Source organism: Schistocerca gregaria, chromosome 4, assembly GCF_023897955.1.
Source record: "Schistocerca gregaria isolate iqSchGreg1 chromosome 4, iqSchGreg1.2, whole genome shotgun sequence".
NCBI classification, from domain to species: Eukaryota; Metazoa; Arthropoda; class Insecta; order Orthoptera; family Acrididae; genus Schistocerca; species Schistocerca gregaria.
In genome coordinates, this window is record NC_064923.1 from 783373893 (window position 1) to 783388677 (window position 14785).

At 43.3% G+C, this 14785-nt stretch overlaps 1 protein-coding gene across 1 annotated transcript in view; it reads left to right on the forward strand.

Moving 5' to 3' along the window:
* The window catches only part of LOC126267934 (epithelial discoidin domain-containing receptor 1-like), a 439627-nt gene that overhangs the window by 214169 nt on the left and 210673 nt on the right, over positions 1–14785 (forward strand). The window contains exon 4 of the mRNA XM_049973245.1: positions 7430–7661. Within this exon, the coding sequence (XP_049829202.1) occupies positions 7430–7661 (232 nt within the window). The remainder of the gene's footprint in view (positions 1–7429; positions 7662–14785) is intronic.

The window sequence follows — 14785 nt, forward strand, 5'->3', positions numbered from 1 at the left end:
ACGGCTGAGTGCTTATCCTTGGTGGAATGACAGAGTCAAGGCAGCCTGTAAAGGAAAAAGAAGGCGTATCAAAAATGGCTACATACTAGAACTCAGGTAGACAGAGAAAGTTATGTTCAAGAAAGAAACAAAGCCAAACAGATAATTGCAGCATCCAAGAAGAAATCTTGGGAAGACTTTGGAAACAGGTTGGAGACTATGGGTCAATCTGCTGGAAAACCATTCTGGAGTGTAATCAGCAGTCTTCGAAAGGGAGGTAAGAAGGAAGTGACAAGTATTTTGGACGGGCCATGAAAACTGCTGGTGAATCCTGTGGATGCCTTGGGCAGATGGAGGGAATATTTTGAAGAGTTGCTCAATGTAGGTGAAAATACGATATGCAGTGTTTCAGATTTCGAGGTAGAATGGGATAGGAATGATGATAGAAATAGGATCACATTTGAGGAAGTGGAGAAAATGGTCAATAGATTGCAGTGCAATAAAGCAGCTGGGGTGGATGAAATTAAGTCGGAACTCATCAAATACAGTGGAATGTCAGGTCTTAAATGGCTACACAGGATAATTTTTGGCCTGGGAGCCGGGGCAGGTTCCATCAGACTGGACAAAAGCAGTAATCACACCAATCTTTAAACATGGAAACAGAGAAGACTGTAACAACTACAGAGGTATCTCTTTAATCAGCGTCGTGGGTAAAATCTTCTGAGGTATTGTTGAAAGGAAAGTTCTAGTATTAGTTGAGGACCAATTGGATGTAAATCAGTGTGTGTTTCGGCCTCTTAGAGGTTGTCAGGACCAGATCTTTAGCTTACGGCAAATAATGGAGAAGTGTTATGAGTGGAACAGGGAACTGCATCTATGCTTTATAGATCTAGAAAATGCATATGACCGGCTTCCTAGGAGGAAGTTATTGTCTGTTCTACGAGATTATGGAATAGGAGGCAAACTTTTGCAAGCAATTAAAGGTCTTTACATGGATAGTCCGGCAGCAATTAGAGTTGACGGTAAATTTAGTTCATGGTTCAGAGTAGTTTCAGGGTTAAGACAAGGTTGCAACCTCTCTCCACTGTTGTTCATATTATTTATGGATCATATGTTGAAAACAATAGACTGGCTGGGTGAGATTAAGATATGTGAACACAAAATATGCAGTCTTGCATATGCGGATGACTTAGGTGTGATGGCAGATTCGATTGAAAGTTTGCAAAATAATATTTCAGAGCTAGATCAGAAATGTAAAGACTATGGTATGAAGATTAGCATCTCCAAAACGAAAGTAATGTCAGTGGGGATGAAATATAAACGGATTGAGTGCCAAATAGGAGGAACAAAGTTCGAACAGGCGGACGGTTTCAAGTTCTTAGGATGCATATTCTCACAGGATGGCAACATAGTGAAAGAACTGGAAGCGAGGTGTAGCGAAGCTAACGCAGAGAGCGCTCAGCTACGATCAACTCTCTTCTGCAAGAAGGAAGTCAGTACAAAGACTAAGTTATCTGTGCACCGTTCAATCTTTCGACCAACTTTGTTGTATGGGAGAGAAAGCTGGGTGGATTCAGGTTACCTTATCAACAAGGCTGAGGTTACGGATATGAAAGTAACTAGGATGATTACAGGTACTAGTAGATGGGAACAATGGCAGGAGGGTGTCCACAATGAGGATATCAAAGAAAAACTGGGAATGAACTCTATAGATGTAGCAGTCAGGGCGAACAGGCTTAGATGGTGGGGTCATGTTACACGCATGGGAGAAGCAAGGTTACCCAAGAGACTCATGGGTTCAGCAGTAGAGGGTAGGAGGAGTCGGGGCAGACCAAGGAGAAGGTACCTGAATTCGGTTAAGAATGATTTTGAGGGTAATAGGTTTAACATCAGAAGAGGCGCCAATGTTAGCACTGAATAGGGGATCATGGAGGAATTTTATAATGGGGGCTATGCTCCAGACTGAACGCTGAAAGGCAAAATCAGTCTTAAATGATGATGATGATGATGATGTGCTTATCCTAGTAATACTAGTATACGTTGATTTGGGTGGCATGATGTATTATCCAGAATGTCATCTGATTATGTGTGTTGCCTATAAATTCGGAGTTTACACAGTGCTACGAATAGTTACCAGGAACTGTAGTGTCTGATGACAAGTCGCTAGGCTACTTGAAACCTATAACGAGAAATTAAAACTTGTACCGTCGTGAAAGGCGACTGGCTGCAGTCGTTTCTGAACACCATTTGTGCGGGTCCGGTCTGCAGGCTAGGGAGCAGAGGAGAATTCGCCAGGTCTCAGTCTCCTTATTCACCCTGGGGTCTCGTGGTATAGGGAAACATATTTACCAGTTATCATCCCACGGACATAACGTTCGTCGGAGATAAAACTAACTACCGCTCTCTAGGCACAGACTTGTACAAAGTAGATTTAGTAAAAGTGGAGCAGTATCCAGAAATATTACTTAAAAGAGCTACATAGACTACAAATGTTACACAAAACAAAGTAAATGCTTTGCTGTAATAGATAATTTACAAACAGTATAAAATTGCTAAAAAAGAAATAAAAACAAAACCTATGTGTTTCTATTTATGGCAGTTTCTTAATTTTAGTATGGTGTATAATAAATAACAGATTATATTTACTAAATACAAATTATAAATGTGCATGAGTTAATAATTGGAAATAAAAGAAAAATAGCCATAACTAAGTGTTGGTAGCACATTCCTTCCCAGGGATTGAATTTTTATTATAATATTTCTTTTTCTTGCTTTGAGCATAGCAAAGTCACTGATTACGTCATTAACGTCACATTTATAACCTGTGTCGTATTCTATCGACAACGCAGCTCAATTAGACAGCCTCCTTTACCGATACTCGCCGTTAAGTAAGTTTTTATCATATTTAATTTGCTGAAATTAGCAAGACGTTACAGTCACTAAAGATTCTCAAAGCTATTGACAAACCACTCGCAACCGATATTATGGTACATATCTGAAGCTGTGTCGGCGTGAAACGGCGCGGTTGTACGGTTCTCTTGGCAGAAAATGGGGCACTCATCTTGCCGTCAATTTCTTCATCTGCAGTGCAGTCCAGACGCCTACCCTGTTAGAAAATAGACAATGTGTCTCGACATAAAAGCCGTAGTGGACCCAGTCGCGCTGTAGGTATCTAGAGGCTGCAACAAATGTTTTCAAATTTCCGGTTACTGGGTTACTAAAGCTCATAAGAGAAAACTTCGATATATTGTTACTCCTTTTACACAACACACTGACACGTTCGTGCCAACCTGAAGTTATAATTTCGGCAGACACACACAATCACAGTCGCGCATGACAGTCAGCTTACAGCAACTAACAGAGACCGTTAGTAAAAGGGTTACAAAACGGGTTGTCTGTGACAGTATGCTTGCTCACATACAGTATTACACAAGTAGATCCCTTTGAACGTTCCGTCCGCGGTCCCGACTCACATAACACGTCACGCCGGTTTTAGTTATTTCAAAAGTCACAGTTTCCACATAAAAATCGGAATTTCCCGCGTTCGTCTGTCTCATAAAAAATCGCGACGTGAACTGTTCAATAACCTAAAAATACAAACCTGTATCGTTATAGATCCCACTGATGATGCCTTAGAACAAGAAAAAGAAAAGGAGAACGGATCTGCATAAATAAATTAAACGGCAGCAGGAAAAGGCAGCTTTATTTACAAAACAATCACTTCAATGCTTGCTGCAGAGGATGGCCACGCCAACAAACTTGTTACGACAATCTTTCTTACACATATTTCATAAATAGTGCCACGTACCTTTCCACGAATGAACCGATTTATAAATAGCTTTTACCATACGAACCGACGTAATGCCATATAACTCATAATGAAGTCTTTGGAAAATTCTTCGGACAATTTTTGGGTGGCGCGGATGCGCGCGACCGCCTCTTGCACAAGCCAATCGAGAGTCTCCACCCACAGACTTGCCCATGACCACTGTCACTGGGGTAATGTTGACGTTAAACAGCAAGACAACGGCTGCGTCGGGAAACAAGCGTGCTCACATTCGAAGGTTTCAGAAACCAGCGATGTCTAAGGAGGACGACATCCTACGTCATAGTAACAGAGGTAGCAGTGCTCTCACATGGCTGCTGACTCATTCTCGTTTGTAGCGTGACATGTGCCGCGCTCTTTCCTCTGAATCGGGAATCGTACGTTCCAGTAACGGCTTACTGTGCAGGACAGTATTGTGCAAGCGTGGCCATACGCCAGTTTCAAAGGGTGGGGGGGCGGTTAGATTTAGGGTTACGGAGTATTTTAACTTTCTGGAAGATGAATGGCGACGTGTAAGTAGCCACAGAAAGTTCCACTTCCAGTCGTGTTAAAAACTTCGTAATACGACTTTTAAGCCACTTTCTTGAAGTAAAAACGTCTGACCTCACTATATTTTTTCCTCTCTCTGAGAACTAGTTGGGGGGGGGGGGGGGGTGCTGCCACCCTCTCCCCCATCACACCTTATCCCGTGGTATGGGCGCCCTTGCCTTCTTGTATTCATCCATGGTTGCGTAGCGCTTGAAAACGCACCTGCTGATAATTTACATAATTTACAAGCTTTCAGCAGCCACGTCTCAGTGGAACACCAGCAGCTGTCACGTGTATTTAGTGGCAGGCAACCAGTTTCGTCACGCTACAGAGAATATTTGTAGTAGAGAGATGGGTCTGGAAATGTGCAGCTGTAAAATTAATGTTGAACATTTGACGTATATGTCATCGTTTCTGTAAATATTTAAAGGAAATACTAAGAAACGATATGAAAATAGGTCAGCACATAAAATCAGTTTTAGGGAAGGTGAATAGAAGACTCAGATTTTCTGGAAGGGTCCTGGGAAACTGTGGTGCGTCTGTGAAGGAAACCCCAAATAAGGTTACAGTGAGGCTTCCTCTACCGTTACAACGTTTGAAGTCTATATCAACTAGCAATAGTAAACATAGTAAAACATAAATGTAGCAAACATACTAAAACATAAATAACGATTAATGCCACACGAAATGACCAAATCAGAGCAAATTTAGGACCTGTTTAGACGACAATCAGTTTGGCTTTAGGAAAAGTAAAGGCAGCAGAGAGGCAATGGAGCTCGTTAACTGAAGCAAGACTTAAGAAAAATCGAAACACGTGCACGGGATAATTATGTCGACCTGGAAAAAGAGTTCTACAACGTAAAATGATACATGATGCTCGAAATTAAGATAGAAATAGGTGTACACTGCAGGTAAGGACGAGTAATACACAGTGTGTACAAGAAACAATAGGGAACAATAATAATGGAACACCAAGAAGGAATTCCTCGGCTTAGAAACGGTATAAGGCAGGGATGCAGTTTTTCGCTTCTACTATTCTACCGATACGCCGTGGAAACAATGACGGAAGACAAATTTCAAGAGTGGGATTTAAGTTCAGAGTTAAAGGATACCTATTCGTTGACGACATTCATCTGTTGAGTGGTATCAAACAGTCTAATGAGGACACACTATGGATTCAGAATAAAAGGAACCAAGACCAAAGTAATAGTAGGAATAAGGTTAAGGTTAACATCAGAATTTATGACTACCAAGTAGACTAAGATAATTAAGTCTCCCGCCTTGGAAGTGAAACAATACTTCACGAACGAAGGAAGGAGGGCGCAAAAAGCACACCAGCACAATCAAAGAGGGCGTTCCTGGCCGAGAGGAGCCCGCTAGCACCAAATTTCTTAATGTAAAGAAAAAAATTTCTAAGAACTTTTAGATGAGAAACCTACATCTACAAAGGCGGTCTGCTAGATTTGTTACTGGTCAGTTCGATCAACACGAAAGAATTGAGAGGATGCTTCGTCAATTCAAATGGGAATCCCTGAAGGGAAGGCGACGCTCTTTTAGAGGAAAGCTATTGAGAAAATGGGAAGCAGCATTTGAAGCTTACTGCCACCAACGTACATTTCGCACAAGGACCACGAACATAAGGTACGAGAAATTAGGAATACAGACAGTCGTTCCTCCCTCTCTGTATTTGCGAGTGGAACAGGAAGGGGAATATCTGGTTGTGGTACAATGCACTCTCCACTCTCCACTGTGCAGCGGCTTGCTGAGTATCCACGTAGACGCAGAGCTACTTCAGTACTCTGCCAGCAGCCTGGCAGTGTGTGGCGGAGGGTACTTGTGGTACCACTAACTGATCATTCCCTCCCATGTACCATTCGCGAATGGTGCGTGGGATGTAAATCATAGACTACGGGAAAACCGAAAAGAAGAGAATCTAAGGCTTTGAGATGTGGTGCTACTGTTGAAATTCAGATGGACTGACAAGGTAAGGAACAAGGAGGTTGAGAAACTTCCTGGCGGATTAAAACTGTGTGAAGGACCGAGACTCGAACTCGGGACCTTGGCAACTGCTCTGCCGCCTTGGCTACCCAAGCACGACTCACGACCTGTCCTCACAGCTTTACTTCCTCCAGACCCTTGTCTTCTACCTTCCAAACTTCACAGAAGCTCTCCTTTCATATCAGCGCGCACTCCGCTGCAGAGTGAAAATTTCGTTCTCGAAGTAAGGAGTATCTCCGCAGAATCGGTGGAGAGTGGAACATGTGGAAAACGCCATCGACAGGAAGAAGACACAACATGATAGGTCGTCTGTTAAGACATCGATAAACAATTTGTTTGGTATGTGTGGGAGAAGTGTAGAGGGAAAAACTGTAGGGAAAGACAGAGACTGTAATATGTCCACGAGATAATTGAGGACCTAGGCTGCAAGCACTACACTCAGATGAGGAGGTTGGCACTGTGTAGGAATTTGGGGCTGGTGGCATTAAATCTGTCAGAAGATCATCACGCGAGTTTTACGGAAATGCTTCAGGTACTCGGGTGGGAGTCTCTGGAGGAAAGGAGGCGTTCTTTTTGTGAATCGCTACTGAGGAAATTTAGAACCAGCATTTGAGGCTGACTGCAGGTACAATTTTACTGCCGGCAAGTTATATTTCGCGGAAAGACCACAACTATAAGAGAGATTAGGGCTCGTACAGAGGCATACAGAAAGTCATATATCCCTCGTTCTGTTTGGGAGTGGAACAGGGAGAGAAGATGCTAGTTGTGGTACGAGGTACCATCCGTCACGCACCGTATGGTGGATTGCGGAGTATGTATGTAGACGTAGATGTAGACTAATGACACAAGAAAAATGGCTAGTGAGAATAAGATGTGAAAGATTAGGGGCTGTACACAGGCGTACAGGAAGTTTTCCTGTTGCTGTTGTTTTCCTGTACACGTAAACGAGTTTTCTCCATTTAAAAACAAGCATTCAATGTCACTTGTTAGAAAATATGAAATGAACCACTAGAAACTTGGTACATGGACATAGGTTTGATTAAGGTAGGTTATTGACTTATACAGAATTACAGGTGGTAACGCACCTGCTTGCCGCAGGATCCGGCAGGAGAAGAACGGCGGCGCGTGGTGCCCGAAGGCGCAGATCAGCAGCGAGGTGCAGGAGTTCCTGGAGGTGGACCTGGGCCGGCCGCACCTCATCACCGCCACCGAGACGCAGGGCCGCTTCGGCAACGGGCAGGGCCAGGAGTACGCCGAGTCCTTCCACCTGCTCTACTGGAGGGACGCGCTGCAGCGCTGGGCCGTCTACAGAGACTCCGCTGGGCGCAAGGTGGGCGCAGCTGCCGCCAGCCGCTGCTGTACCCTGCACAGCAACTGGCACGATTCAGCAGCCCACTGTGCGAGAGCCACAGAACCTATACATAAATGACATATATCAGTGGATAATGCAGCCTTTCAAGTTTATTACTCAGTTTCTTATTTATTTACTTTGAGTCATCAGTATTCTGACTGCTTTCACGTGGCCTGCAACGAATTCCTCTCCTGGCCTAATCTCTTCATTTCAGACTAGCTCTTTCACCGTATATTCCTATTTATTTGCCGAATATATTCCAATATCTTTCTTCCCCTACAGTTTTTACCCTCTACAACTCCCTCTAGTACCGTGTGAGTTATTCCCTAACCCCATGTCCTATCGTCCTGCTCCTTCTTCTTGTCAGTCTTTCCGTATGTTTCTTCCTCTGCTTATTCTTTACATAACCTCCTCATTCTTCACCTTAACAGTCCACCTTATTTCCAACATCACTGTGTATCATCACTCCTCGAATTCTTCGATTTTGTTCTGTTGCGATTTTTCTCACTGTCCATCATTCACTACTGTGCCTCAAAAGTACGTTTTTAGAAATTTCTTCCTCGAATTAAGGTCAATGTTTCACTTCTCTTTTCCCGGAATGCCGTCTTTGGTAGTCTAATTTTTGTCCTCTTTTCTTCGTTCGTCATTGGGTATTTTCCTTCCTTAATTTCGTCTCCTTCGGGAACACAAATTTTTGTCAGCAATTTTCTTACTATTCTCATTTCTGCTACATCGCGTTGCTTTCGTCTTTTTCCAGTTTACTCTCAGCACATATTGTGTACTCGTTAGACTGCTAATTCCATGCAGGAGATCCTGTAATTCTCCTTCACGTTCAGTGAGGACAGAATGTTATCACCAAATCTTTTTATTAACATCCTTCCGTCCTGCATCATAATTCCACTCTCTTTTATTTCCATCATTGCTTCTTCGATGTACAGATTGAAGAGTAGCAGTTTAAGACTGGATCCTTGCCTAACACTCTTTCAGTCCTAGCACTTCGTTCTTCGTCTTCCAATCTTATTCTTCCCTTTTAATTCTTGTACATATTATACATCACTCATCTTCCAGCATTTGACGAAGTCGAACGCTTTTCTAGATCGACAAATCGCATAAGCGTATCTCGATTTTTTTTCAGTCTCGCTTCCATTATGAAGCGGAGAGTCAGAACGGCCTCTCTGGTGGCTTAGCCTTGAAACGTCCCCTTAGAAAAATTATACATGACTGTGCTTAAACTGACACACAATATTTTTTAGCGCAACGAAATCTGACTTTCAATAATCCCTACAAGAGAATGGCCCTGACTAACATTAACCTATACGTTTCACAAATCACTTACCACACAAAAATCTTCGTTACTCGAACCACTGCAATACAGCGAGCGCCACTACTGCCAGCTAAATAAAAGATTGAAACTACTGAAGGCACTAACTACTGATAGGTATAGTCAGCAAAAGAAAGATTTTGATAGAGAACAAACGCGCTGTTAACGTCTATCTGCCCAACATAGCAATACTGCAACAATGCAGACCAGCCACAAACTTCACACAGCACAGTCAGTGATTTTCATATAGAGCGCTACATGGCGTTACCAACAAAAAAACCTAAACAGCCCATTTACAACCTTTCCTTAAGCCAAGCCGATTCTCGTCCAACGGACCCACAAGTTTCTTTTCTATTCTTTTTTGTGTTATTCTTGACATCAGCTTACATGTATGAGGTGTTAAGCTGATTGTACGACTGCTTTCGCATCTGCCTGCCCCAGCTGTCTTCCGAATTGTGTAGATGATATTTTTCCTAATGTCTCATTGAAGTCGCATTACAGGTGCTTGTGGCAGGTTTGTGACGCAGCGAACGTTAGTACGATAGTCGTGCAATACGCATCCTACTATGTCATGGTCGAAATCGCCTCCCGCTTTATATATCCTTCGTAGCAACTCTACCAGATTAAGTGGAAGTGGGGGCATGAACACATTATCTTTCACACGACGCCATAAGACGCAGTCACGAAGAGCTGAGTCAGATGTTCATGGGGCCACTGAACAAGAGGAGAATCGTGACGGAAAGCCGTAGTCACGAGCGTCTCAAAACATTCGGTGGAGCTCCGTTTTCTGGCAAAATGTTGTTACTATTCCTTCCTATTATTCTGGCATAAACCTTTGCTGCAGCGCGGCCAGGCACACAAAGCCAGTTACAGTTTTCTTCACAAGGAAAAATGGTCCATAAACGTTTGAAGAAGACATGGCGCGAGATATATTAAAATTCAAGTAAAACACGAATACATTCCACCATCTCGTACGGATATTCTGTGGTTGGTTGGTTGCTACGGGTGGAGGGTGGGGGGGGGCAAGGAAAAAGGGGGGAGGAAATCAACCGTGGCTTTTCAAAGGAACCATCCCGGCATTTGCCTGGACCGATTTAGGGAAACAACAGAAAACCTAAATCTGGATTTATATTAAAGATGGAGAAATTCCTCCAGCTTTGTTTAAGGTGTCGATTTTATTTTGGCAACTAGTTTCAATGTTGTAACAACGTCATCTTCACCTTCCACACGCAGCACGTCCATATCTCACCACTGACGTCTAGCATCAGGCGCACGCAGTTGACGTCAACAAGTGTGTGGACCTGGAGATGACGTTGTTACAACGTGAAACTAGTTGCCAAAATAAAATCGACTCCTTAAATACAGCTGTAGGCATTTCTTCATCTTTAATACAAATTTACACCAGCTGACGTCCCACTGTTCTCCATTTCAACTCTGGATGTACGACGACTAGATCTGGATGGCCGGACGCGGGTTTGAAGCGTCATCCTTCCGAATGCGATAGGTACTGGAGTATTATGGAAATGCTCTGTGAACTCGGACGGGGATCCTTTTAAGGAAGTCGATGCCCTTCTCGCGAAAAACTATTTAGAGAACGATCATTTGCTACAGTCTACGGAACTGTTACACTGCCTACAACGTTAATCTCCCACAAGGACTGTAAGGAGTAAATGACGCAAAAAAATGGTTCAAATGGCTCTGAGCACTATGGAACTTAACTTCTGAGGTCATCAGTCCCTTAGAACGTAGAACTACTTAAACCTAACTAACCTAAGGACATCTCACACATCCCTGCCCGAGGCAGGATTCGATCCTGCGACCGTAGCGGTCGCGCTGTTCCAGAGTGTAGTAAATGGCGCAGACTGGGGGACTTGTACAGAGACATATTGGGCAATCATGATTCCTTCACTCCATTCCCCAGTGGAACAGGAAACAAAATTACTGTCAGTGTTACCAGGTACCCTCTACCGTGCAGCGTGCAATAGTTTACGGGGTAGACATGTAGAGCCAGGTGCCGCACTATGTTCTTGTCACAATCTCAGTCACTACGCAGGGATATCATAACCAAAGACATTCTTTGTTTCATTTACAGTCGCTTTATCTGTAGCGCTATTGTGACAGATGACTGCTTTGTAAGTCTTCCCCATGTAACAACCTAGGATTCATATTACATTATTGTACCAAAATAATGTGTTTGATATTTTTTGTGATTTGAGAGAACAATTTACAATCTGGTTCAGCAAAAATATATTTACGCTCGAAAGAAAATGGGTAGCTCATCTTTTATTGGCTCTTGAAATCATGAAGCCTTTGAAAGAGTATTTTCTGTTATTTATTTTAACGAACTGTTACGTCCATCATTTTTTTACTCTGGGCACTGTTATTTAGTAACAATAAACTGTTGTAACAACTTCTTCACTGATTGTATAAACTTTATATGTTCATTACATGCTACTGTAAGAACTGGTTAGCTGGCCGGTGTGGCCATGCGGTTCTAGGCGCTTCAGCCTGGAACCTCGCAACCGCTACGGTCGCAGATTCGAATCCTGCCTCTGGCATGGATGTGTGTGAGGTCCTTAGGTTAGTTAGGTTTAAGTAGTTCTAAGTTCTAGGGGACTGATTACCTCAGATGTTAAGTCCCATAGTGTTCAGAGCCATTTGAACCATTTTAAGAACTGGTTGAAACGTCCTCTTTAAACAATTGTACAAGACTGTGCTAAAACTGAAACACAATATTTTTGGCGCAACGCAATCTGACTTCCAAAAATCCCTAAGAAAGAATGGCCCTGACTAACATTAACCTATACGTTTCACAAATCACTTACCTCACAAAAATCTTCGTTACTCAAGCTACTGCAATACAGCGAGCGCCACTACTGCCAGCTAAATAAAAGATTCAAACTACTGAAGGCACTAACTACTGATAGGCATAGTTAGCAAATGAAAGATTTTAATAGAGAACAAACAATGTATTTACCTCACTAGTCATAATATATATAGCAGTTCATGACACCAATTCTTACAAATTTCAAAACTCCGCCATCTGTCTCCCCACGTCCACCACTGCTGGCATGATTACACATAACAAGCTACTTGAAAACATTTGCACTGCCTCCGTGGTTCAGGGCGTGAACTGTGAGGCTGTGTAAAAAGTTGGCAGACACTGTTACAGTACTGCCAAGGCCGGAGAACTATCCTGGGCGAAGGTGAGTGGCTTCCGACACACGTATAAACTAAGTTCTGGTCTCAGGTGTGTGCCAATAGGACGACCAGAGATGCTTTATAGGAAGCAGTCAGGTGAACCTAACGTCATTTCAGTGCCAGGTATGTAGCGGCGCAATGAGCTGGCGCTGCGCGGTGCTGGGTGGTCCGTGCCGCTGTTCGTAATGGGCGCTGTGACCCATTCACATCCACCCATCAGCGGCACCGGTCTTTCTGTATAGTTTCGCGAAAGATTAGGTTGTTTCGTGATGGCACTTTCATGGTAGGATGTTATCTTAGGTCACAAGTATAGCTACTACGGTTTTGGTCTTTTGTCTTATGGACATGAGAGCGTCTCCATTCGTTTTATGGACGCCATGCAAGAAGAAACCATTACATAAAAATGGCTCTGAGCACTATGGAACTTAACTTCTCAGGTCATCAGTCCCTTATAAGTTAGAACTACTTAAACCTAACTAACCTAAGGACATCACACTTATCCATGCCCGAGGCAGGATTCGAACCTGCGACCGTAGCGGTCGCGCGGTTCCAGACTGAAGCGCCTAGAACCGCTCGGCCACTGAGGCCGGCATGCGCGAGTGCAACTGACCGTTGTGAACTGCCGTCGGCCGCTGTTGCCATCACCCCTTGGTGGAAGACCTGTGTACATTTCCTTAAGGACGGGAACCCGCGTGTCATTCAGTTTCACGCCGTCCTCCGTGCCATTAAAATTCCTGAAACGTCTTACGCAGAACCATAGAGATTGTAAAACACACAGAAATGTTAATAGGAAGGAGGAGGGCGTGAAACTGAATGACATCTGGATTCCCGTGCTGGATAAAGTACGCGCCACTGTTCCAGCATGAGGTGACGCAACAGTGGGCGGCGCAGTCCACAACGGCCAGTTGCGCTCGCGCAGTCAAAGCTTGTGACGTCACGCCACTGCTCGGAAGCATTCGGAAACGGAATGTTACTGTAGTGAGTAGAGAGCCAGGGTGCAAATCCGACATTCAAAGTAGCTACGGTCCCTCTTGAAAACAAAATTACCAAATAAGCAGCAAGCAGTCGCAAAATCATGTTTTCTTTATTTACTTTGCAAATCGATTTCAACTGATTATCAGCCATAATCGGTGCTACAAATACAAGAATAAAAATAAAAATAATTAATAACAGTGAGTAAATGAATAAATGTATATAAAGCAACGTAAAACCAATTAAATGTATATAGACGCATTCAACAATTTAAAATGCACATACAAATTAACCTTTCAACGTGTATGTTCCCTGAGTAGTAACACTGTCTTAAGCAGAGTTCAAACATAAAGTGATACATAGAGAAAATAATCTCCGCAAATGGGGACGAAACCCTGGATTTTAAGGTGAAACCCAATCGACCACGGCATGATAGCCCGGAACATTTTATTAACTGTTTACTACACTACATTCTGAACTGTAGCTTAGGCTCTAAATAAAACGGTTAGCTGGTGATTGATTATTGTAATTAAATGCTACATGTTTTATCGTTGTAAAGGAAATTGAGAGATTAATCTGTAGCATTTTCGCGGAGAAAATCAATAATAGGACCAAATATGCTGCCGCCTCAAGCGTACTGTGAAGGGTCCCGCAAGGAACTGTGACAGGACCGGTCCGCTGTTATTCTGTGCACACGTGAGTGAGATGGCGGACACGGAGAGGGTGAGTGCGCGGCTGTTGGTGATGACGCGGAGGCGTCATCTGGTGACTGTAGGAGGTGCAAAATGACTTGGACCAAATGCCATCGAACACAGCATTTGCACTGTGCTCCGTGACAGAGTTAGGTAGGCATGACGCTGCAAAGCGATTTGAAATGGAACGAGCATGTGAGAACTGTAGCAGGGAATGTGAGTGGTAGACTTCGGTTTATTGTGACACTTCTAGGAATGTTTAGATTTTATCCATACTGGATGAGAGGTCGTGGGTGTGAATGTCAATGTTAAAAAAATATATCGGGTCAACCACTTGTTTATAGTGTAAAACACTAAGATTGCCGACCGCGGTGGTCTATCGGTTCTAGGCGCTCAGTCCGGAACTGCGCGACTGCTACGGTCGCAAGTTCGAATCCTGCCTCGGGCATGGATGTGTGTGATGTGCTTAGGTTAGTTATGTTTAATTAGTTCGAAGTTCTAGGGGACTGATGACCTTAGAAATTAAGTCCCATAGTGCTCAGAGCCATTTGAACACTAAGACTGACGCGTTTCGGAAGTCAAGCTTCCATCTTCAGAATAATAAAAAGTAAAAGAACCTGTTAAAACTCACTAAAATGGAACATGCACCGGCAAAATAAAATTGATAATAAAATTAAAACATCGTGGCTACTTCCCCTGTTGCAGCCGTGTCTTCCAAGTTGCATCCCCACAAAGTCGTCAAAATATAAAAAACTCTAAAAATGGTGTCGCCTTGGTGTTCAACATCTAACCACATGGCTCTCTCCTCTATAGTCGTAAACCGCGTCAGTCTTAGTTTTGTACACTATAAACAAGTGGTTGAGCCGATATGTGTTTTTTAACACTCTAGGAATGTGTTGTTCGTCTGTAAAGGAGGC